Source organism: Heterocephalus glaber, unplaced genomic scaffold (assembly GCF_053883595.1).
Source record: "Heterocephalus glaber isolate CG9 unplaced genomic scaffold, H.glaber_assembly_v1.0 deba00001531, whole genome shotgun sequence".
Lineage (NCBI taxonomy): Eukaryota > Metazoa > Chordata > Mammalia > Rodentia > Bathyergidae > Heterocephalus > Heterocephalus glaber.
In genome coordinates, this window is record NW_028258329.1 from 11,560,557 (window position 1) to 11,585,091 (window position 24,535).

Consider the following 24,535-nt stretch of genomic DNA (forward strand, 5'->3'; position numbering starts at 1 on the left):
GATACCAATGTAACCTTTATAAGTTTGTGTCAGAGTATTTGATTCTTCCTCTTAAGGAGTTTCCACGCTTCTTTACCTGGTCCCTAAGTTCCTACACGATCCAGTTCCACCTAAGACATTATAACCTCATGTCTTCAGAAAGGTCCCTTTGCTCTGTTTTCCAATATTATTTGATTTCTTCCAGCTCTTTTGGCAAAGCTCTCCAGGCTTGGAACATGGCATTCCCTCATTTTAAAATGCTTTTCCAACTTTTTCTTAGCTTTGATATCTCAGCTAAAGTACCCCATCTTGGAGGAATACCAGTAAAGGGTTCTTCAATGAAATTTTTAACTTGTTCTTCACCTTAGTAGTATGATTATAATTAGATACCACTGGGTTAGCTATTCATCACTTGTACAAGCATAAAAACCAGTTCCTATTCCCCACCAAGGTCTACCATAGGGTCTCCCAAAGAAGAAATATACCTGCTGAATCAAAGTAAGATGTCATTAAGAAGCCAACAACTAAGATCAAAATAAACCCTGTTAATTCATGAGATACCACAAATGACCTGGACACATTTGTTCTCATGGTGCCTCTAAGTTACAGTTGCTAAATCCTCTACAGACTCCCAAACTTGACATTGACTAGAGTCCACAACTTTAAAACAGATGGCCAGCCAAAGGCAGATTTATATGGATTTTAATGTGTTCTCAAAAGTTCTTAATTTGGACTCAGTTATCCAGGAGGATCTCATCAAAATTAAAAGCATTCATTCAATCACAACCACTGTGCTTTCTAGAAATTTCAATTTTAGTTATCTCCTTGAAAATAGGCCATGTTTAAGAGAAGTATTGCTATGGATATAGTTTCCACAGCAGAGAATGAAAATAAACCATAAGATGGGCATGCAGTTTACAAGTCAGACTAATGTTAGTCTGACTCAAGTAGTCTTATTTTTCAACAAGGCAAAAGCAACAATACAGAAAACTTATAGCCACTGTTAAAATTACATAAATGACCAAAAGTAAGTGATCCAGCATATGGCAGGAAAATTTCAGATTTAAATCTAATATTCTGGCCAACAGTTTTGAAGAATAGTACTTTTATATATAATAAAAAGTTGATGAGCTCCATAAAGGTATGTTATATTGATAAAATGATTATCCAGATTATCAAAATGTGAAATGCAAGGAGTAAACTATTCTAGCATGTGAATTTCTTTACCATGAAGTATTTGTTTTTTATTTGGGCAGCTAATAAAAAACAAAAACGAAAAGTACCTTAGAGTGATAACTAACTTTCTAACAGTGATTGAAGAGTTAAAAGTGGTTAGCAATACTTATAACTGTAACATCAAAAATTAGGGAAACTACAAACAATGTATCAACAAGACAACTTGCAAAATTCACCATATATCAAGTTCATTGTAATAAACTTAAGAATTGGAAAATTATTTATTAAACATATAATTATACACATCAGGCATGCTCATTTAGGTTTTAATTTAATCCTCCAAACAGCTAGGAGGATGTGAAAGGTTAGAATGGACCCAAGGCTAGTGCACAGTAGAACCAAGATTAACACATGGGTCTGGTTCTCTATATACTCTAAAGTCTATACTGTAACATGTAGGGATTGAAATGAGAGAATGCACCATAAAAATAAAGGGCACACACACAGGCACTAATTTTCATCACGATGAATAAATCATGGATTTCCTTAAGGCATATGTCTCAGGCACATGGAAAGGGCTAATACACTCATGGAATGAATGGAGTGCTTTAGCAAAGTATGAGAGCAAACCTGTGTGTAGGACATGGCAAGAGCGCCTCCTAATGGCACCACCAAGGAATCAACAAACTGGAAAGGAAAGGCCACCCTGGTTTTGATCAAGGACCTCATCTGAGTTAGTGTTACACATCAGCCTCTCCTCATTTGGAGTTCTACAATGGATGAGTGAAGGTGAAGGAAAGGAAGACAGATCCCATTCATACAGACCTCAAATGCTTTGAGGATGAGTCTGGTCACTGAGTATAGGCACCCAGTGACATGTGTGAAAGATCACTAGATCCACTATCAAACCGGGAAACTTGTACTGGATCCCCTCCAAAGCTGCAAGGGGTTCTGGAATTCAGTATCATTTTGTTCTATTAATTAGGCACTGGTCCTGCCCCAAACATGCCTGTTTATTAAATAAGCCTACCTTATAACAACTTGCCTTGTACTTCTTGCCTGAAAACATGTTGCCTTGACCATTCTTCTAATATTTTGCAATTTTGCTAATTTGGTTGTTTCTCATTCATTAACACTGGCCACAGAAAATGGTCCAGGTGACAATCTTGTAGCCAAGATGTTGAGTGGGTCCTGATACATTTGGACACTGTGTGTGTGTGTGTGTGTGTGTGTGTGTGTGTGTGTGTGTGGTTGATAGCTAGCTTTTTGCATGGCAAAATGTGCCTAAAATCTCAAGACCAAAACTAAAACTCCTTTCAAAAATTTTTGAGGACAAGCAGCTCCAAATTGTAAACCATGATGTTATTTCCAGTTTTTTTTCTTTCGCTGCCTTCTGATAATTCCCCAGTTTCTAATTATGGCATAGAGAGGACTAGAAATATAGGAATATGAAAAATTAAGATAGGATTGTGCTACTAAAAGAGAGGAGAGTGTGCTATGTTATGGTGTATTCAGTTGTTAGTTTATTTAATATCATCCTACAGGGAGCTAGGAATGGAATGCTTCCTTTATACTACTACTGGCATTACAAGTAAAGAAAACAGGATCTCCTACATTTCTATCTCCTTTGTATTATGCCAGGATAATTAATGGGCAGGACCCATCCTAGTAGACCTTGTAGGGAAAGGATAGCAGACCTCTCAGGAAAAGGGAGACAAAAACAGCCTGACATACCACCATAAGATTTTTCTTTGTGGGAGGGGGGGATAATGAGATGCCTATGTAAGAATTATTTTAAAGAACAAAATTTTAAAAGAGAAAGATTAGTTTACAGAAGGCTAGATGTATGATATAACCTTTCCATTCTAAGAAGGTGAGAGAGGAGTCTTTGGGTGTTGATTTTTGGCATATGCATTACACAAATGGCGGCCATGCCACTTTCAATAGTGATATGCTGAGTTAACCCTTGAAAGTTACAGCATTCTACCACTTATGACAAGGTTATCTAGAACAACTCTGCAAGCATGTGCTGAGCACAGTATGACAGTTTCCCACTCTGCATGGGCTGATAATAAGTGTAAGGTAAGTGTTACAATTCTCTCTGGAAAAAAAGATTTCAATTCTCTAAAACCTTATGTATTAACTCCTATGTACTTAGTTATCTTTTGTAGTTTATCAGATAGCTGTGCCTTTTGCCTCAGCAGTATTAATCCATGAATTTCAAACACCCCTGGGCGAAGGAGAACATAGAGCTCCACTCTGTATGGGCTTCCACTGATGGTACAGAAGCTGTTGTAGGAACTGTTTTCAGCTCTGTCCAGAATAAAACATCTCCCTCTCTCTCTTTTAATCAGTTAGAATGTAAGTTATTTATTTTTCTTAAAATGGCTGAGTTTTAAGGGCCGGGGATGTAGTTCAGTGGTGTCGTGCCTGCTTAGCAAGCAAAAGATCCTGAGTTCGATTTCGAGTACTGGAAAAAAAATGGCTGAGTTATAAGCTGAGTAAAGTATATTGGTCTGGTCAAACATTATACATAGCATATTTACTTTAAGTATCCAAGCACAGTGTATTATTCATTTCATGAGTAAAGACTGGCCTACTTACAAGTAACAATATCAGACCAAATAACTTGATTACTTAAATTTTAGATTATGCTGCACACAATCATTTCATGAGGTTATCTTTTGGACAAAAATATTTGGCAGTCTTTTCTATTAGAATAATTGTTCATAGCTATCTGCATCTATTTTTGGCATAGAACTGAGTCCACTGAAGTGTCTTTCATAAGCTTTAGAGGGATGCACTTTAAAACAAGATATTGTAAGTGACTTCAGATTTTTTTAGTCTTCTTTCTCTAATATACAAATTTCAGAAATTCTAAAAATGCTAGAGGAATTTAAATTTATTCATGACGAATAGTTTCAATCACAAACTAAAATATATTTTAAAAATGCATTAATAATTTTAAAAGTATGTGTATTTTTATACATTAGACCCCTAAAGCCTTTATCTTCTGTAAATATTTTAATATTGATAGTGTACACAGACTTCAGTTCTTAATATCTTCTGTGATATGTGAAAAAGCAGATTTTCCTTCATATAGTAAAATGTTTTTATGGACAAGAAGTTAACTTTAATGCACACATTTTATTCCATATTTTAAAATGTTAGCATGGTAATGAGTATTTAATTTTAATTTCTTTTTTATAACTATATAATCATAGCATCAATAACAAGTAATGAAGAATATCCTAATTTGATCACAAAGGCATGAACAATCCATATTTTATCTTTCTAATTGTTACTTGCAAAGAGATGGTTTTAAAACTAGAAACCCACTGACAAGAGTTCTCACCACAGGCCTTCATTACTCCTGGAGTACCGAAGGTCCCTGTACCCTGCACACAGTAACTGTCACCACTTCTAAGACTTGCCCATCACGCTCAACTCTGGCTTTATCAGGATTCCTGAATCTTAGGTGAAACAAACTTGAACTATCAGATATCATGTTGCTTGTTGCTACATTCGGGGTCTGAAATGTCCACCCAACACTCCCGTGTCAGAGGCCTGGTCCCCAAGGCAGTAGTGTTCAGAGGTGAGGCCTTTGAAAGATGCTAGGCTCCATGGATGAGTTCATGATTTCATGGGGTATTGGTGAGCAGTGGGCATCTAGCAGGTGGGGCCTGACTGGAGGAAGTAAATCCTGGGGCTGTGCCCTTGAAGGCTGGATCTTCACGTCCTGGCTGTCACAAGGTGAGCAGCTTTGTTCCATCACACACTCCCTGCCATCATGCTCCACCTCACCACAGGCCAAAAGCAATATGGCCAAGTGACCATGGACTGCAATGTCTGAAACCATAATCCAAAATAAATCTTTTCCTCCTTTCAGTTGATTTTCTCAGGTATCTTGTCACAGTAATAAAAAGATGACTAGCACATTTGATATTATTTTTAAAAAACAACTGTCACTGTAGATGGGTAGATGAATAAAAACAGAAAAGTTAGGAAGCTCTATTTTGTACCCTATCTAAAATACCATCATTCTTTAGATAATGTCTCTAGTTACCCACAGTAAATATATTTCTTTTTATTTGCAAACGAATACTTCGTTTTCTGATGAACTATGATAAATAAATGCTCACTTATAAAGTAAGCCTGCCTAGAAAATCCTGGACCTAGAGGATGAGTACTTGCTTAACTCTTAAATTCTGACACTGGCAACAATGGGTATATCTTACCAAGTGACCCGATTAGTTTTCTTACTGTAAATCAAGGGAATTGATCACAATAGTGATAATAGTGTTCTCGCCTGAGTTCCTACTACATGCCAGGTTTGCATCCACGCTGCCACCTCATTGTAATTTGAATCCATTCTATTTTCATATCAGAAAGTTGCAACACAACTGTGTGGGCCAGACCCACCTTTTCACACTAAAGTAGTACCCTGGTGAGAAGCACAATGGAGGATTCACACAGGAGCTTGGCAACATATAAAGAACAAAGACCGTGCAATTTGTGGAAACAATGATCCACGTGGTCTAAAGGCATGTTTAGCTAATGACAAATCACTCTGGCTCAGTTCAAGACAGTAATCATTTTCTCATAAATAATATAGAGATGGTAAAACACCACAGCATTTAGTCAAGCCACATATCATTTCATTTTTAATTACTGCTCTTGGATATTGGAATACTTTTGGACACTGAGATCCATTTATACTCACCTTCATCATGGCAAAATTATCTACTAAATATCCCAAGTATAAAGAAAACAACAAAATAACATCTCTGTACCAAAAATCTTTCTCCCACAAAGAGGGCTTTGCCTTACATTCTGGTATTTACAAATACTCATCATGTAACTCTCTCACCTACTTACTTAATAGTCCAAGTACTCTTTGGAGATGATATATTGACTTGAAATAACTGTCACTAATACAATTTTGGTGGCTTAATGGACAGATAATACTTGATAGGAGGGGTAAATTGAAATAAGTTGTGAATAAGTCTTTCATGTATAACATTGTAAGGCTTTAAAAATGAACTTTGAATGCATTACAATTAGATACCAGGGATCAAAAAATTACAACTTCCAAAGACGTTTATAAAAAATACTGCTTAAGGCATAAATAACTTGTTGGGACTCAAGACATTTTGTGAGACAGTAACAAACATGCATTCAAAAAAACTGTATCTAAACACATAGAAGAAAAAATTCTTTGCACTGGAAAATGAGTTAATAATTCTAAATATGTTTTAAATTATAATAAAATCACCAACATTGCAACCATTTGAATTGTCAAAGACACATATGAAATGTTGAATTTTTCCATAAAATATAAGGAAAAGAAGAAAGAATTTCTGAGTTAACATGAGACTATAAACATTTGCAACCATTTAGTGGACACTAAAAGTAAATGTTTTAGCATTTTACCTATAATCTTTAAAATGTCTACCTTTAGTTTTGGATCTGCCCATTGGACATTTCTTTAAGATGGAGATCAGTTTATGTAAGGATATTGTGGAAGACTTATTCTTATTGGTGCATTGTTTGAGGTAGGGTGGGGAGAACTTTTTAAAATTCTGTTTACAGTTTTCATAGTTTTTATAATAATATGTGTTTATAATTAACATTCAATTTCCCAAAGTTTGAACATCCTCAGTTTCAGTCTCAGAACTGTAAAAGTTATACAAATACAGGAGAACCATTTTTGTATAAGAGGAATAAAAAGAGTAGACCACATTCTAAAAATGACACAAAAAAAGCATCTAGCACCCCATCAATAGACCCATGCTGTATAACACTCTTTGTATTCATCAAGTTACTTTGTAAATCAAATCTGTCACATAGGCATCTATGTCATCAGTCAGCACAAGGGGGTGATTTGGCAGTGACTGGAGAGTCATTGATGAGACTTTGTAATGTCTGGATGGCTCTACCCACAGCAGAGCGTAATTCAGCACAAAGAAGGTCTGCTCTGACCTCCATCTGAAAGTTAATTCCTGCAGACCTAGAGAGACTTCACGAGCACCCACATTAATGGCAACATGGTCTCAAGTCCTAGACCCTGGTCATGTTGCACTGAGGTGGCAGCTGTATCTGCTTTCCTGCCCAGACTATAAACCCCAGGCTCTCCACTATGAGGAGCAAGTCCCATGCAGCACAAGAGCGGAAGAGAGTAAACGTGTAAACTTGAGAAACTGTCATTTGGAGTACCACAGTAAAGCTCGAGCAAACAACTAATACAACAAAAAAGAAACCTGGACAGTAATAATCCACAAATAGCTTTATATCACAAATGGACTAGCACATGACTGAATCAGAATAAGATAATTTGAAAAAAAATTTTGGGAGAAATGTGCAGTACAGAAAACAATTGCTCAACTCTATTTTTTTCTCTTACTACCCTACTTAATGGTGTATGATTATACTTCTAGTTATTATAAATTTTGTTTTGCTATGACTTCAAAATGGAAATAAATAATAAAATTAAGAAATGAAAATATTCTGTACCTGAGAAATCCGCTGCTAAGAGATCTACTGCCTTTAAAACCTTTACTTGTAAAATGCCAACATCCTTCATATCTTTCAAGGAGTTCCGTAAGCACTGAGTGGAAGAAAAAGAGATCACACATGAGAATAGCTTTCTAATATACTCACAATGCTATAAAGTTCTATAGGAAGTACTTTCCAAATTTCTCTTCCTTGTTTTACTAAATTCTTTAAAAAGCTCCTAAAGTGAATCATGTTCATCAGGAGGACAGTTAGGCATTTACAGCAGCCAGATTAAAAAAAAAAAAAAAAAAGAGGCTGGGAATTAATTAACTACAAAATAAACAAATTGGAAGCACATACAATCTACTTTTAACATCGCCCCCTGGTGTTAGTACAGATATCCCACTGGGAAAATGTGGTGGTAGAATTACATTCATTCTCTTTTCCCCCCATTTCTCTTTAATGTAACTTTTAAATCACTCTAAAAGGAAACATTATCCTGATCTAGTTAGTGTAAACTTTATGGATACCAGAGGATTACACTTGGGCCCATCACAGATATTTATTGTCACTGGAAAGAGAGTAAGGAAGAAAATAGAAAGAATTGTCAGGTCCGTGGTTAGCCAGTTCATTAAATTAGAGATTTAGCATCTGTTATCACCCTGTATTCATATTTTCTTTAGTGAGCAGTTTGCATGATCCACAGCATGGATGTACACCCGCTAGTCATTCTTAAGCATATATATGCATATTTTAAGCACATACATACATATATGTATGTATTTTGATGTCTACATCGATAGCATGCTTACAAATTGTAAATGAAAGACATACGCACTTTTTCATACCTATAGAACACATCACTGGAAAGGTCGCTGCTTCAGAATCTTTAGATATATTGTTTCATAAGCAGATCCCATAGATTTTATGGAACAGCAATGTTCTTGTTATTTAGGTATTTCAGGGTCTAATAGCAAACCTTAATAATAATTGGGATTTCCCTAACCTAATATGCATCACTCCTATGAAGTTTTGAATTGTTTCTCCTCTGTATGGACAACACAAATCAATCTTCCAACTAGTTCTTAAGCTAAGATGAAAGCATTTGAAGTAAGATACATTTTTTACCTTTATCCACTTTTATTTTCTACTTTTACTAGTACATGTTTGTAGTACATAATGATTGCATTCACTGTAAGGTATTGGAATATATAAATAACACATTTCAATTTTTTTCTATTCCTTTAAAGAAGGCCTATTCTAACAACCTGAAAAACAAATCCAAGCATCTGTAACATCCTCCTTGTAACACAGATTTCTTTCCTTCTAAAATGCTGGCCAGGTTTCTAGCTTAAGAAACATTTGGCATTTCTATTTTCATTATAGTTTCTCCAAAACTTTTTTCATTTATTGTCCTTTAAATCCTAAGGCAAATCAAAGTAGCCATCATTATACTATCTAGTATTACTTTGTCAATAAAAACATGCCTAGTGAATTTCATAAATTTTGCAATTTGTCCATGGAAAACTTTAGGGAAAATTTTAATCTTCACAGTCAAAATTTTTTTTTTTTTGCTCACTCGTGGGAAAGAATAGCAACAATGAAAATTATTCCAAGTACAACCTGGTACACAGAACCCATGTTGACAGTGTGACACATGGCCAGTGTGTGCTCTTGAAGGAAAAGAATTATTCAATTAATCAATACACCTAAACAATGAAAGATTCCAGGGTACTAAAGTTTAAGCTGAGAGTGGTATAGCTATTAAAGAGGGATTCCTCTTTGCTTGATCTTATGTCACTTTCTTAAAACATGCCCTCCTTGTATGGCAATAAAGGAAACATATTGATTTACAGAGAAGATGAGACAAAAACAAATGTAAATATTGGCACATAGAAAGCCAGGGTACAAACAAATGAAGAGGCCATGGCCATTTCATTTTAAAATGCTCGGTGGACTGTTAACAGCAACTAAAGGAGAATCACACATGAATACTGTCATCCACAGAAGTACTGTAAAATGGTCCTTCCTGCCAATCTCATGCTTTGCTAAGATATGAGCACGTTCTCCCTTGATCCTAAAAAAGTATGAAAAACTATCTATAACATTACAAACACTATTAGCTGAATTCAAAAGTGAACATCTATTAAAATTCCAATTTCCATATACAGACACGCCAAGTAAGAGTCCCTTCCTTGGGGATTTCAGTCTTCCCCCCAAAGACTTCCTAAAAGCTAAAAAATTTAAACTACCTTTTTGGCTTTTAAAAATAGCCAAGCAAACTCTAATTCCCCTTTCACCTTCTCACTAATGCATTAACCCCCATGTCTGATGTCATGTTTTATGAGATACACAATTAAACTTGGGACAAAGGTCTCTCTTGTTGATGCAGTTTTTCAATTCATAGACTTCATTTCATCTTAAAAGTGTGGGAGCTGGGAGGAAGGGAGAAGCAGTGTCTGTCACCAGACATGGCACTTACATATCGCTCGGAAATCTGCTTTCTTTCCATTGGATCCGCTAAGGGGCAGACGCAGAGATCCGAGACGGAGACACCCACACAGGGCCTGAGTGTGATCAACAAGAGGAGGGCCCCCAGGCAGCTCTCCAGGGGCAGCTCCAGGCAGTTGGCTTGCTTCAAAGGGAGAGCAGCAATATCCACTTTACACCTTGAAAAATATCAAGAGTCAGACAAAGAAGAATGACAAACTCAACATCAAGGTGGAATCTGCAAAGCACCTATCTTATATTTCATCACCCCCAAACTTCATTCTGTCTGGGCTTAGGTTTATTGAGCAGTGAACGTTTCAAGGGTTTCTCCCAGCTTGGAACACTCACTCCGAACCTAACGCCCTTCAAAATGAAGGACAGAACAGGCCAGGGAAAATTAAAGAGCAGGCAGGATCAGGGATGGCAAAGGAAACTTGATAAGTCATGCCTTTTCCCAAATCAGGTGTGTAGAAAGACAATGATAACAAGAATTAAGGAGAAAAAAGTTCCAAAGTGTAAACATAATAAGTGCTCTAAATGGCTTTACATGAGCTGTGGCTTGTCTGAGCAAAGAGAATAAAGGATCATGATTCACAAAAAGAAGGGACAGAAACAAGAGAAATGCCAGTGGGAGAGGGTTAATGGAGAAAGCACTTTCTTTTCAATTAATGCCAACTGGTGAAATTTTATTTAAGCAAGCATGTTGAGGTGTTTTCCTAATAGGCATGGTTCCATAGGGTTTTCTCAGGTGGGTTTCTTTTGGACAAATGGAGCATGAAGCACTGTTGATTGATCCCAGTTTGGCAGCGCTGCCAGGAAGGGCTGTACCCATCTGCTATAAATTGCATTTTTTCCGCCTCTTAACAGCCAATGTTCTGGAGCTGTTGAAAACCTCAAACACATTTAAATACAAAAGCAAACACCACAAAGGGTGCAGGGGCTGAGGTACGAAGCCATTTATTTGCTTTAGCACTGAAAGCTCTGAGTTTGCATGGACCACACCTACTATGATTATAGACACAAGTGGGTGAAGAGGCAGGGACAAGGAGGGCAGGCAACAGTTCCTCTTAGATGACATTTTTTAATGTAATTCTCATCTGTTCTCCACAATTACAGAACATGACAAATATTCACGACTTTAGGAACAGAAGCATTGCCTCTCACACAAAAGCAATATGGAGGGATGCTAATCCTGAATCTTCCGTGGACTTCATATGCTAGCAGACAACTAGAAATAGGTAACCTTTACCTGTGTATGTTAAACCATGATGAGTTTTGAGTTACATGGACCTGTAGACAAAAATTTGCTAGTTTCATATATTTGAAAAGTAAAATCTGCCTCCCAATTACAATGGGAAAAATCAATTACATTAAAATATATACCAACTTTTATTATAAAACAAAAGTACATATTGATATGTGCCTGTAGAAGTAAATATATGTGGGTATTTATTTCCCATTTACCCAAAGTGAGTCCACATTTTGGAGGAAGTAGTGATTATTTTTGCATATAATAAATTTATTAAGTAATCTATTGGAAATATATTATAAATGTGTATACATATATATATATATATATATATATATATATATGGTTTATACTTTGAATCCAAACAATATTTTCTCTAGCAATAAGGAACCTTTTAAAATTAAAATATAGCTGGGTGTGGTAGTTCATGCCAGGATCATTGCAAGTTCAAGACCAGGTTAGGCTACATAGTGAGTTCACACAACAAGACTCCATCTCAAAAAAAGAAAAGAAAAGAAAAATATTACTAACCATGAAAGGGAAGTCTCTTAATATTTTTATTTCATAAACAATTATGTAGGAAGAGAATTTAGTTTGGTTGGAAAAACAGAAATGTCAAGTTCTTTGTGTCATTTCTAGAAAATTATGAACTCATATATTTTTAAATATTGCAATACTATGTGTGCTTAGGAATACTTTATTAATATTGTTACATACACTTTCACTTAATAAAGTTCTTTCTTATAGTATGATTAATTGATCCGACTTTCTAAGAATTTTCTCTGGTGGTCACTTTAATTAGCTCATTCTTTTTAATGCCATTAATAATAACAATTTATTTTTGTCCTTACGTCATTCTTAAAGAAAGAACTAATACATTTCTTATAAACTTCTCTCCATCAAGCCAGCTAGTGTAGCCTATTTCAATTTCAACCTCAGTCCAGATTGTTCCAGTTTGGCCTAATGTTTGCAGAACCTGAAGTCCTAGGGGTAAGCCAGAGACAAGGGAATGATTTGCATTAACCCTATCTAGGAGGGGGAATTATTAGCCTAAAGCAGTAGGGGAAAAATATGTAAAGAACTTTTCTTTCTGAATTGCAGATGATTTTACTGCAATACAAATACAAACTTCCAAAAAAGAGGAAAGTATCAGATGAATAAAATAGCATTTCTTATAAAGATAAATGAACTAAAATCTAAATTTTTAAATTGGTTACCATTTTGTAACACATTCAAAAACATTTTAACTGAAAAAGTCTTAAAAGTGGAATCCAGTCTTCTCTTTTCCACTAGCATATCAGATTGTTTGCAGGGAATGTGAAAAATAGTTTTGTTGGTCTTCCAGTTCTTTCTAGTTGCTACCAAAGTCCCGCAAAATCTTTTGCTCTTTTCCAACTGTTTCTGTCACTAATTCAGCTACTTCTTAAGGGAAGGTCACAGTATTAGCTTCTACTGTTTATTGGTGGAGCACAGGATTAGCCTATAGCTGTTATGGATAGAACCTAGGATTTATTCACCCCTTGTCCATTTTTCTGGGAAAGACCGGAAAGATAATATTGATTTGTGGTCTTTGTGGTCTCTGTTGAAACTGCTCTGTTGAAACCTTGTTGCATGAAACCAAGACTGTTTTTCAATAAAACTTTATTTACAGAAATAGGCATCCATCTGGCTTTGGTTCATGGGCTCTAGTTTGCCTAAACCTGACCTATGGAAATTCCAATAAGTGCTGAATTGCACAAATGGAAGTATTTTTTTAATTGCAGAGTTGGTTACCAAGATCAGACACATCAATGAAAGTATCATAGATATTAATCTAAGGATAATTTAAAAACTAATTTTTAACCTACCATAGCCCAATAAACTCTGACTAAAATGTCCAAGGATCTTTTTATTAATAAAAACTGATAAAGCAATAAATTTTGTGAAATCATCCTTCTATCTGATGGAAACAACGTGGCAACACACATTCAGAGGTTCTCTATTAAAAATGTGCTGAGTGAGTAAGCGTTAGCCAACTGGGTCAATTTCCGTGGCATGTCGTGTGGCTTCACATACAAATGGAGTGACCACGTCCAGACAAGCATTCGGAAGAATCAGCACCCGAACCCTCACGTGACCAGAGGGTCCTCCTTCTGATGTCAGATCATAGAAAATGTAATAGGAGTGCCAGTATGACATCAAAATTTACCCTTTAAAAACAAAACCAAAACTGTCGTTGCTATGTGTGTACCTGGGGAGGAGCTACCATGGCACCAAAGTGCATGAGAGAGAAACTCATAGCCTTGCGACCTGCTGTCCTCTTGAGCTTCAGTACCTGGCACCCCCAAGCCTCCTTAGTGCCCCCAAGTTTATCAGAAGGAATTTGTCCTTCCTTCTCTCAAGATATCTGTCATGTCCTAGCTCCTTAGAAAGCTCTTCCTCCAAGCACTTTATCACACAATCTACCACCCAGTTTAGGGGGTCTCACTTCCAACTTCCCGCTCCTCCAGGAAACCACCTGACCCTCCCCCAAGTTCTGCTGATTTCCAGGGTGCTGGGATCCGTGGACCCCATGCCATGCCCCTGCCACTTTCTGCTTCCATGCAGTAGCACAAAACTGCATGTCCAAAGACAGCACCCTTGTCTTCCTTACCGGCCATTGAATTCTCAATACTTCTCAGCCTTCCCAAATCACAATCTGGTCTATATTTCTTGAAAAAAATCAATTCAGAATGAATGCTAACAGCATAAACAAACTCGTACCATCAAGACATTCAAATTAGTGTTTTCTATTAACTAATTTTCTTCCCCATGTTAGAAAAAGATTGAAATAAATGGATTTCCTAGGTGCCTCCCAGACTGAAAATTCCTTGGTTCTACACACCTGAAGGAAACAAGGACTAAATCACTTTTTTTCTCTGCAACAGGCATATATTAAAGCTTTCTGCTTCCACCCAGAGGCAGCTAATGTGCTGATTTAGCATTGTTTCTGACCTCCCATTCTTGTCTTTCTCCATTAATCCCACAGCATTTTAATGTTTTAATCCAGCACATAATTTTACCATATCAGTCAGCCAAACCTGCGCAAGTTTTACTTGCCACGATAGCTTTTAACCTCTTATTCATTACCATAATTCTATGTTTTATATTACAGACTGGTCAGCTTTTAACTTAAATGCAACGGGCAGAAAAGAGTGTTATGGTTTTAAAAGCTGTAAATCTCAGGGACCGAGGAAGTTGGAGAACAGGAAGAAAACAGTGAATGTGTCAAGCCTGGCTGTAAAAGCAGATCAACGACACAGGGTGCAATTTGTCCTGAGAAACACTCCCGCCCAGATCTTGCTCTGCCTCAAAGCTACTAATAAACTGAGGGAAAGTCGGAGCCCCTGTATCAGACACCACCTGGAACTAGGCATAGCTGAGGCCGGTCGGTCAAAACAGGCTACAATTGTCCTCCTTCACCTTTGCAAATGAAATGAATATCTAGAATATTCTATGACAAGTCAAACTCTAGCATCACTTTGTAATGAAAACTATCCATTGTGAAACCACACGACATGGGATGATAAATATTAATCTATATTCATACTTTTGCATTTTGTTAAAAAATTTTGAGTAGGTTAAGCTTAGCTTTATGTCTTAATTTCCCTAAAAAAATCACTATCCTTATCGAAAATATGAGATATGATGCTATCTTTCCCCCTTTTTTTTGTATTGGAGATAGAATCCAGGGCTTTTGGAACTAAGCTACATTCTTCAGTGTGTGTGTGCACACGCGCATATGCCTGCCTAAAGGGCTAAGTTGCCCCAAACTTATGGTCTTCATGCCTCAGCATCCCAGAGTCCTGGGACTGTCTTGTAATATGTGTTTTGCCCATAAATACACATGAGAATTGGGCCACGTGCTTTCAGGGGACTGTTGGGTGGCACTAAAGCACCTTTATGTCGCTACCTTCAGCATCCTTAGGAGTTTCCTGTGGCTTAGCTGGAGCCTGCAGGAGGGTGAACTATGGCACCAGGGAACTCAAAGATGCCCATGTAACTCAAGAGCACTTGGAGGACACTGGCTCCTGGGCAGAGCTGTGTTTAAACCACCTCTGTGCTAACAACCTACCAACACCTATGTAAGGTCTCTTCACATAAGCAATCACTGACCCAGCCTTTTCATCCACGACACCAAAGCCCCAGTATCGCTCAAGCCAACCTCCCCTCTTCAGTTCTTCAGTCACTGGCTGCCTTCACCACTTTAGCCTTGCAGATTTTAACAGTTCATTTCTATTAAAAACTATAAAAATAAAGTCTATACTCTTTTCAAAAGAATACTGCTAGCTATATTTCATTTGTATCAATTGTATAATTTTAAAAACATTGTAGAGGCCTATAGTTTCCATGAAAAAAAAAATCTCAAAATGAAAAATAATACCCATGATAGACAATATCAATAGACATGAGAACTGTTACTCCTGATGACCTGCAGGCTGGTCAGTGACCTCATGACACAGGGAGCCAAACTCCCTACGATCACATCAAGAGTGCCCCTCAATCTACCCACAATGGGAATCCTTCTTGAAGAAGATTTCTCCAGAGAGGCTGCATGTAGAGAGCTTCACCCTATTAATATGAAGGTTTTACTCAAAAGCAAAACATGAGATGGGCTTTAGGAGATGGTTCACATTTACGCACACTGTCAAACCCCCTCTGATGTAAAAAGATAACTTCTCAACAGTTGAGATATAAAACAGCTATGCCTTGGAATGAAGACCACAAAGAAAAGACAATGTGGAGAAAAAGCTGAAATATTTCAAAGGTAACTAACAAGAAATAGCAGTAAGTAATCGTCCATGGATACACATATGCTTAGCACAGTATTTTCTTTAAATCTGAAAAGCAGTGTTATGCTTTAGTGTAGCCACCTGCACATCCATTGCTTTGTAAAGCTGTGGAACTAGCTCCCAAGAGATACTTTTGTTATCTATTGTGCCACAGGAGAGGAAAAAGGAAAAGGATACCAAAAAAAGAAAAGAAAAAAATTCTTCAAAATCCATGAAGAGGAAGGCCAGAATGACCAGAGGACAGGTATACTTCTCAGTTACAAACAGGAAAAAGCTAAAATAATAAATGAATACCCAAATGACAAAACATCGAATAGAAGAGGCATCTTAAATTATGTTTTTGTCTCGGTGAAGCAACCCAACACTCATTTGGAAAAGCATTTCCTATGATGTGATGGGAACATGACAACACAATGACATGTGAAATGCCGGGGCAGTGTCCTTTGTACCTACTAAAATAACACATGGGCCATTCATCACTGGAGGCCAAACTCCCACCATTCAGATAATACTTGGGACACAGTGTTCTCTGCATTTGTATAACTTATCCTTGCTCCAAAGTTTCTGACCCTCCTGCCATTGGCATGGTCAGGGCTCCTCTATGTCACAGCAGTGACAATAGCAGAGGTACTGAGAAGTATCTGAGGCATCTCAGGTACCATGTGTGGGCACAGGCAGAGATGGCAGAGGCAAGGTCATATCCATCCCTGACAGATAATGACTATGAAGTCCTCCTGCTTAAGGTGGAGAGTTGTGGCATGGCCCATGGTGCTAGCAGTGTGCACAAACCTGCCTTTGTAGAGAGATCATTATCAAAGTAATGAGTGGTGCCTAGCAGATAGTACAATCTCTTTATGCACAGTCGGTGCCTAAGTGATGCACTCAGGTTATGGCATGGGGAACACAAGGGCCAGAGGTCTCAACTGCCAGGATCACTGGCCCCGCTGGTCCCCCAGGAGGTACATGGACATGTGTGATTGAATGTAGGCAGGCTATGTGTGTATGTGGCAGAGTGTGTGTTGTCCACACAGTAACTGGGGAGAGTTACTGTCATCAGTCAGGTGGATAAGATCCAGGTGTCCTGAAACTATCTTGTAAGAGGCCAAACAGTGCCATGAAACACTGGAAGAATGTTGCATGAGTACTGAGCTCCCCATCCACTGATCTCAGGATGAGCTACTGAGGCAAGATGGGGCAAGGACAGCACAAAGAGCCAGCACGGGGCTATGGGCAGTGTGCTAAGGATTTTACAGAGCAAAAGCACTGCCTGAGATATAGATAGCTGGGCCTCATGCCATTTTTGACTCTAAATTCTTGGCTGATGAAAAAACATTTCATCTCCCTGGTTCTCTGCATTCTTTCATTGTAAAATGAAGCAGTTATATTCAGTGAGTGAATTTCAATCTTTATTCTTTAGTAATAAAAATCTTTACTTAAGGATCCCCCAAGGTGGAGCACAGCAAAAAGTTGAATTGTTCTGGTTGCAAGGGAGAGGGGAGAGAGGCCTCCCATTCCCCGGGTGACCACAAGGCGTCTCCTTCCACTGGGTTCCAGGTATGGAAAAACAACTGAGGGCCCTTAGGTTCTCTTTAAATGTTTGTTTTCTTTAAGATTTTACTGCAAATGTACATATATGAGATTGTTTTTTAACAGGTAGCAACTTGATGGAAAGAACTTGATCTTTGGAAAGGCAGAATCCTGACTCTTAGAACACAAGGTTCTTAAACCTAAGGCCAAGTCATTTGTAAACTTCTTGTACTCCACTTCCTCATCTAAAACATGAGCCGTGATATATTTAGCACAATGTGCTGGAGATCAGGGGTGACCCGTACTTCTCCCTGCATCTCCTTTGTGCTCACTGTGGTGCAGTCATGATACTAGTGCTCTCTCTTTTTATTGTGTTCTCCTTCAGAACCCTATAAGCCAGCTAAGACTCTTACACTGCTGTTCATTACATATGGATAAATGAATACCTCAATTTAGTTGCTAGGGCCCAAAGTAAAGAAAAGAAAAACATAGTAGGTTTGGCTTCAAATAGAGTCTATCAGTTTGCTTCAAATTATATCAAAGACATTGAAAAGTTTTCATTATGGGAAACATCTAACCCTATATTTTTATTAAATTATGATATTTGCTATGAAGCAAAACCAAACTATGGTATATGGGCAATTTATATAAACAAAACCAAAACAGCCTGAGATGGCTCCTTATCTTTCTTTAGAGAATCTTTGATATAAATTACAGTTCGCCTTTCAAATACACAGTTTCCACATTCAGACTCAACCAACCTTGGTTCAAAACAATTTTTAGTAGACATTTGGGGGATCATCATTCCCTAAGGAATACAATAGAACAACTATTTGCATAGCATTTAGATTGCATTAAGTATTAAAAATAATCTAGAGTTGATTTAAAGTATTCAAGAAAATATAAGTAGGTTCTATGTGAATCCTATGCCTTTGTTTACAGGATTTGAGCATCCTAGGAGTTTCATTTCTGTAGGGGTCCAGAAAGGATCCTCCTTGGATGCTGAGGTGTGGCTGGATTTCTGTTTTGAAACATACTGCTTTTAAACACTGAATGACATTTACCAACTTTAAAACAACAACAAAAAGGGACACCTCCTCCAGTTAGGAGTGGCTGTCCGGCTTACTGAAGGCTCCAGGGATGAGATACACATTGTCCCCTCAACTCAGACAGACAGGCCCTTCACTGAGACCCAGCCCCCTGCAGACACAAGGTCCCACCAAGGAGAAGCAGAGGGACTCACGTGCCCAGGCGCTCCTCGTGTTTTTTGCCGTCCTTTCCCCACACTTCGATGTCTAAAATGCCCATCCTGTCAGAGAAGTAGTGAAAGTCAAACTGTTCCTGCCACTGCGGATTTGCACTCTTACACAGTGTCTAGAAAACATGCAGTTATAATATTTATTTTCTTAAAATGTCATTCATTGCTATAGCAGCTACACATTAATTTCATTTCTAACTGGCAGGAGGTCATAATGATGGGCTTTGCCTCTTATTACATTAAACTTGTGGAACAGAAGGGACCTTAAGGTTTCAGGAACGGCTAAAGAGTACTATTCACTTTGATGACCTCCAGATTCAACAATTTACCCGCCAAGTTAAAAAGAATACTGTAATAAGTCATAAAAACATATGTATGTTTGCATAATGACCTATATCTATAGACAGCTTGAAATTGTTCTTTCTTATAGAAATTAATACAAATTGGTGAATCAAAGCCATGTAACATTTTTGTTGGCATATACACACATTGCTTACTTAAAATTATATAAATTAACAGTTGGGGGTCTTAATTAACATTTGCTAGATGCATTAAGTGAGTAACCCATGAGTTTTACATCTCTATTTTTTAAATGCAAAATTACTGAATTCAGACACTAAAACAGAGGTAAGACTAGGAAATTCCACTTAAGCAACATGTAAAAAGTAGTGAGTGGTTTGAAACCTCCACAAGAATTACTGTGTTCCCTAAGAGTAACTTTAAACTGCTTCTGTGTTTAGTTCATTGGGAGGATTTCCATTTTTCTTTCATTTAGAGAGATTCAATTTGCTCATAAGGAGTGAATGGAACTCTCTGACACTGAGTATGGGCTGTAAGGACACAGCACTAGCTGTGAACATCCCATTACCTTCTATTTCTGTGTGAGAAAAAAACATGAGGCTGCCCAGATTTCTGCTGTAGCCAATGTCATATAAAATCATTTAAGTGTTTTTTACATCAGGCTTAACATATCACATCCCAGCATTTAGAATTCAGGAAGAAGAAAAGACCTATTAGAACTACAAATTGCATGCAATATTCCCCAAGGAGGAGCATAGTTGATATTGAAATAATTCTACACTTCACCTTACTCGAAAGGGTTAAATGTTCCTAATGTTAAATCATTTTTCCATAAATCCTCATCTTGACCCTGGCCAGCTACAGGAATCTTAGTAGAGAAATGTTGTCACCTCAGATTTTCCTCCTGTGAGGGTAGTTTTACAGCCTAAAACTACCTGCTTAAAATAATTGTTTGCATATTTCTGATATAAATTACCCTAAATTTTTCATATTTCTTATAAACTATTTTTCAGTGTGCACCTCATTTCTCCACTCCTTGGTGATGCAGCAAAGAATGTGCAATGTTTGATTTTTCACCAAAAATTGTGCAGGACATATACCCTTTTACCTCCTTAAATATTTTCCAAGCTCTGTGTATCTGTTATATGCTAGATGCTGTGAAGCCTGACTTGCAAATATTCTCGAATCTATTTCCAAAAATCTTCCATCGATTTTTTTTCTATGTGGCTTTCGGCAAGTGACACAACTTTCAAGTACCCTAGCTCTTTCAATCCACAAAACGTAGGAAATATTCCTGTCTGACAGTTATGTAAAACAAATTAATTTGCACGGTTTGGAGCCAATAGTTTTGAAATAGAATCCACACCAAATTACAAGATTAAGAATTAAAAGGAATTTAGATTGGCAGAACAAAATGGCTTATTTTTAAAATAGCTAAAATGTCGTGACTTTCAGTTTTAATACTTTAGATACAGTTTTGTTTTTAGAAAAAATCACAGCAAAATTAGCAACACTGGAAAATTATTTTTGGTGTAAAGACTATCCAATGAGGGAGAGAAAAGAGTATATAGTTTTGAAAATGTTTTCAGCTATTTCATGTAATTTACACACATCAACTAGTATGCTATTTTTCTGTAGGATTTTGAAGTTATCCTTTTCCCGCATTCTGTGAAACATGCTCTGCTTATTTTCAAAACAAAAATAAATCATGTGTTCTATGATTTAATGAGCTCTCTTTAGCTCTGACTTACCATATTAAAATATATTATTCTAAGCAATCAAAGCAGCTCAAATATTAACTGACTGCCACTATACCATTATTTTGTTTTCTGGAATGCTCTTTAATATAGTTGGGGGGGGGCTAAAAGTAAGTTACTTCTATTCTTGTGAAATTCAGAAGAAGAAAGCAGTTTTTAATTATTTTTAATTGTAAAATATATTATCCTCCTTACAGCATTCACAAAACTTACCTTACTTTTGTACCTCTGATCTCCCAGTTTTAATTGAACAAACATCTCGGTCATATTTCCTCCTGAGATGTTCTTCCCTTCCAACAAAATTATACTTATAATCCCATTCCAGAGCTGGTTCTTTTTCAAGGACTCTGAGAGCCGTAGATTGCGTATCAAAGAGGACTAGAGGAAAAAATAAAGATATGTGAGCTTGTCCGTACTTCTTGAGAATGATTCTGGTTATCATAGGAATCCCAGCTTTCGGTGTTTGATTTTAGAATCCCTCCCTGACTGGTGAGAAGTGTCATTCTTCGTGCCTTTCACAAGCCTACAATTACAGTTACGTGGTTTACTTCTGAAGGTTTGGACTCATAGCAATATAGCGCAGGATGAGTTTAAGCAATACTTGGCTTTGGCAATGATCTCCAGTCCCATCCAGAAATGCTCTTTGCTAGGAATCCTTACACTGGGCCTCTAGCTGTTTTAAGAGTAGGAAGAGAAGAAAGGCATTGTGGGAAACAGAGATATAAGAACAAGGCAAAATACCTCTGGGTGTTTAGAAATAATGTCTTTGAATTTATCCATCACGTCTCACTCTCTCCCTACTTCCCTTATTCCTCAGACCGCTACTAAAAAGCCCTGTAGCGCTCACTGTAAGAGTCAGGACTCCATGTGCAGCTTATACTGGCCTAGCTGGTCAAAGGAGCTTTGTATATCAAGTGAGGCAGCTGTGAAACAGATTGGCAAGGAGAATGTACAAAATGCACCTGACAGTGTCTGGGACCAAGAGGGACTCCGTATCTGTTCACATATTATTTCTTTTTAAACTATATGACTTCTACACATTCATATGCACCTTAAAGAGAACACCCAAAAGCCAAATATTCCCTATTAACTGATAAATATGATACTCATACTATTTTTAATTGCTATCATACAAATGTTTAAACATACAAAAAAGTAAAGAGTACAAATAGTATAATAAATCAACTTGTGTTCATTCACCAGATTCAATATTCTGCCAGTTTTAATTTCCTCTCTCCATTATTTTTTTTCTGGCTGGAATGTTTTAAAGCAAAGCCATATTTGTTTTTATATAATCATCATGCATGATCACTCACAACAAAATTAACTGTAATTTGTCCTAATATCATTAAATACCCTGCACATAGTCACAGCCCCTAATAGTCTCAGTGACGTTTTTCCCAGGGTTTTCTGCGTGAGTTAGGATTCCCACCTAATCCACAGGCTGCACTTAGTTGGAAGAGCCCATTTATGTTCTCTTTTCAGTAAGGGAAATTGCATAAGCAGAGACTTTTTTATTTAAAGGAGAAATAAATGGGGTAAAGAAGGTAAATGGTGCCGAGCACCCTAGTAAAGCAAAGGGTTTCTAAAAGTCAGTATTCATTCCTGTCATCACTCGCTATATCTTCGAGATCGTTTACACCGCAATCTGCCTGGATGCCAGTTAGTTGACATTTATCACAACAAGTGATGTGTCAGGGCCATGTTAATTCTACGCAGCTTACCTCAGAGCCCACCTCACTCTACCACTCCAAATGATCCAGCAATGCCTTACCAGATGTCTTCTTGATCATTTTAGGACAATTGTAAACTAAATATTTTTAAGGAAATATACACTCAAACTTCTTATCCATTCAGCTTTTCTCCCAATATTCCCCCTGCATGCATACACACACACACACACACATACACACACACACACACACACACACACACACACACATACACACACACACACATACACACACACACACACACGGATTTTACTGGTGCTGAGACAAAGCTGGGTAGGCAAATGGGGAAAAAGGTAACTTCAAAATCCATCTCCAGCAGACTTCTTTAACTCCTCTTTGCAGTAAGATTGCAGGTAGACTACATTCAATAATAAATGTTTATGAAATTATTAAAATTAAGTGACTTTGTTTAAAACATATCATCATATTATATAGATACATGTACGCTTGTACACATCTTGGGTGTGTATATAGATATAAAATAGACTTACTTTATTTTATAGCTCATTAAGTACATGAGCTCAAAACCTCTGCCTTTAAAACGAAAATGAGATTTTGATTCATATATCCAGCTGCAATTCCCTTTTTGCTTTCTTCTCTTCTTAAAAGTTTGACTTGCCAACCAACAAGCTAAAGCATGACCTGTCCCACGGCCATGCTTCAAAGTTCCGACAGATATATTCCTCCCTAAACACTGCAACTATTTCAAAATCCTTTTTCTAAAGAAAGGAGTAATGTCCACAGAGGATCAAAGGGCATCCTGCAGTCTGGCAATTGCCTAAGAAAAATGGCAGCACGTCCATGAAATATGCCCTAAAATAATTTTGCAGCTTGGTATGTCCTAATTTCAAATTGGATGTTTATCTTGGAAAGGCTTCTATCTAACTTGTCCATAAAACAGCTCCACTTAGCTCTATGAGCTCTGTGAAAATGGAATCCAAAGCTAGTTATTAACGGGGCCCAGAGATAGGTTCCATATGGCAGAACAGCATGGGAGGGCAAGGCTGAGGGCGGTATCAGGCGCGGCTTGGCTGGAGCTCCTGGTCTACCCATGGACGCTCGTTGCCTTACACCATAACATCTGGATTATTGCTTGTACTGTCCCTGGGAAATATCCACTTTCCATCAAAGCCCTTTATCTATCGCAGTCGGACTTTGAACATTTTAGTATTTAACGCAGTCATGTTTGATCTGATGGACTTGTTTTTTGCTGTCCAAGTTTTTTTTTTTCCCCTCCTTCCTAAAGGCAGGGTAGGAGAAAAGTACTTAGAGTAGACAAAAAAGAATGCAAGAACTTAATTCTACTTAGCTCACGCTAAATATTTGTGCAAACAGTGCCATAAACTTACCCCTAAAATAAAGTTTCATCTGCCTGCCACATACTCTGGGTACGTGTGTGTGCCTGAAAGAAGCGTCTTAATTACCTTAACATTTCTCTTCCACCCTTGAGAAGCATGGTCAGGCCCTGTGGTGGGGGTAGGCAGGCATACCTTGTATGTTCTTGTAAAGCATGCCTAGCAAAAATATTTTGTACTTCAAACACTCCATTTCTCTGCACAATAAATCCACTCATCTGCACTCCCTCAGTTAGCTGAATGGCTCAGGTTTTTGTGTCTGTGCCCTCACCTATAAGTGAAATTTGTCATTTTAATGCAGCCTGGAATGTGAAAGGAGAGAAGGAAATGACCCATCAAAGTGGAACCCCGCCCCCACCCCGAACTGAAACAAACACCAGGAGATGGAGCAAAGTTTCTGGGTCC

General features: G+C 37.5%; 1 protein-coding gene across 8 annotated transcripts in view; it reads right to left on the reverse strand.

The window, feature by feature from the left end:
- Mctp2 (multiple C2 and transmembrane domain containing 2) overlaps positions 1 to 24,535 on the reverse strand; it is a 251,357-nt gene that overhangs the window by 102,503 nt on the left and 124,319 nt on the right. For all 8 annotated transcript variants that reach the window (XM_087188343.1, XM_087188345.1, XM_004852710.4 and 5 more), the window contains 4 exons: positions 21,256 to 21,420; positions 18,971 to 19,101; positions 10,133 to 10,319; positions 7,669 to 7,762 (listed from right to left, as the gene is read on the reverse strand). In XM_087188343.1, coding sequence (XP_087044469.1) covers positions 7,669 to 7,762; positions 10,133 to 10,319; positions 18,971 to 19,101; positions 21,256 to 21,420 — 577 coding nt within the window. The remainder of the gene's footprint in view (positions 1 to 7,668; positions 7,763 to 10,132; positions 10,320 to 18,970; positions 19,102 to 21,255; positions 21,421 to 24,535) is intronic.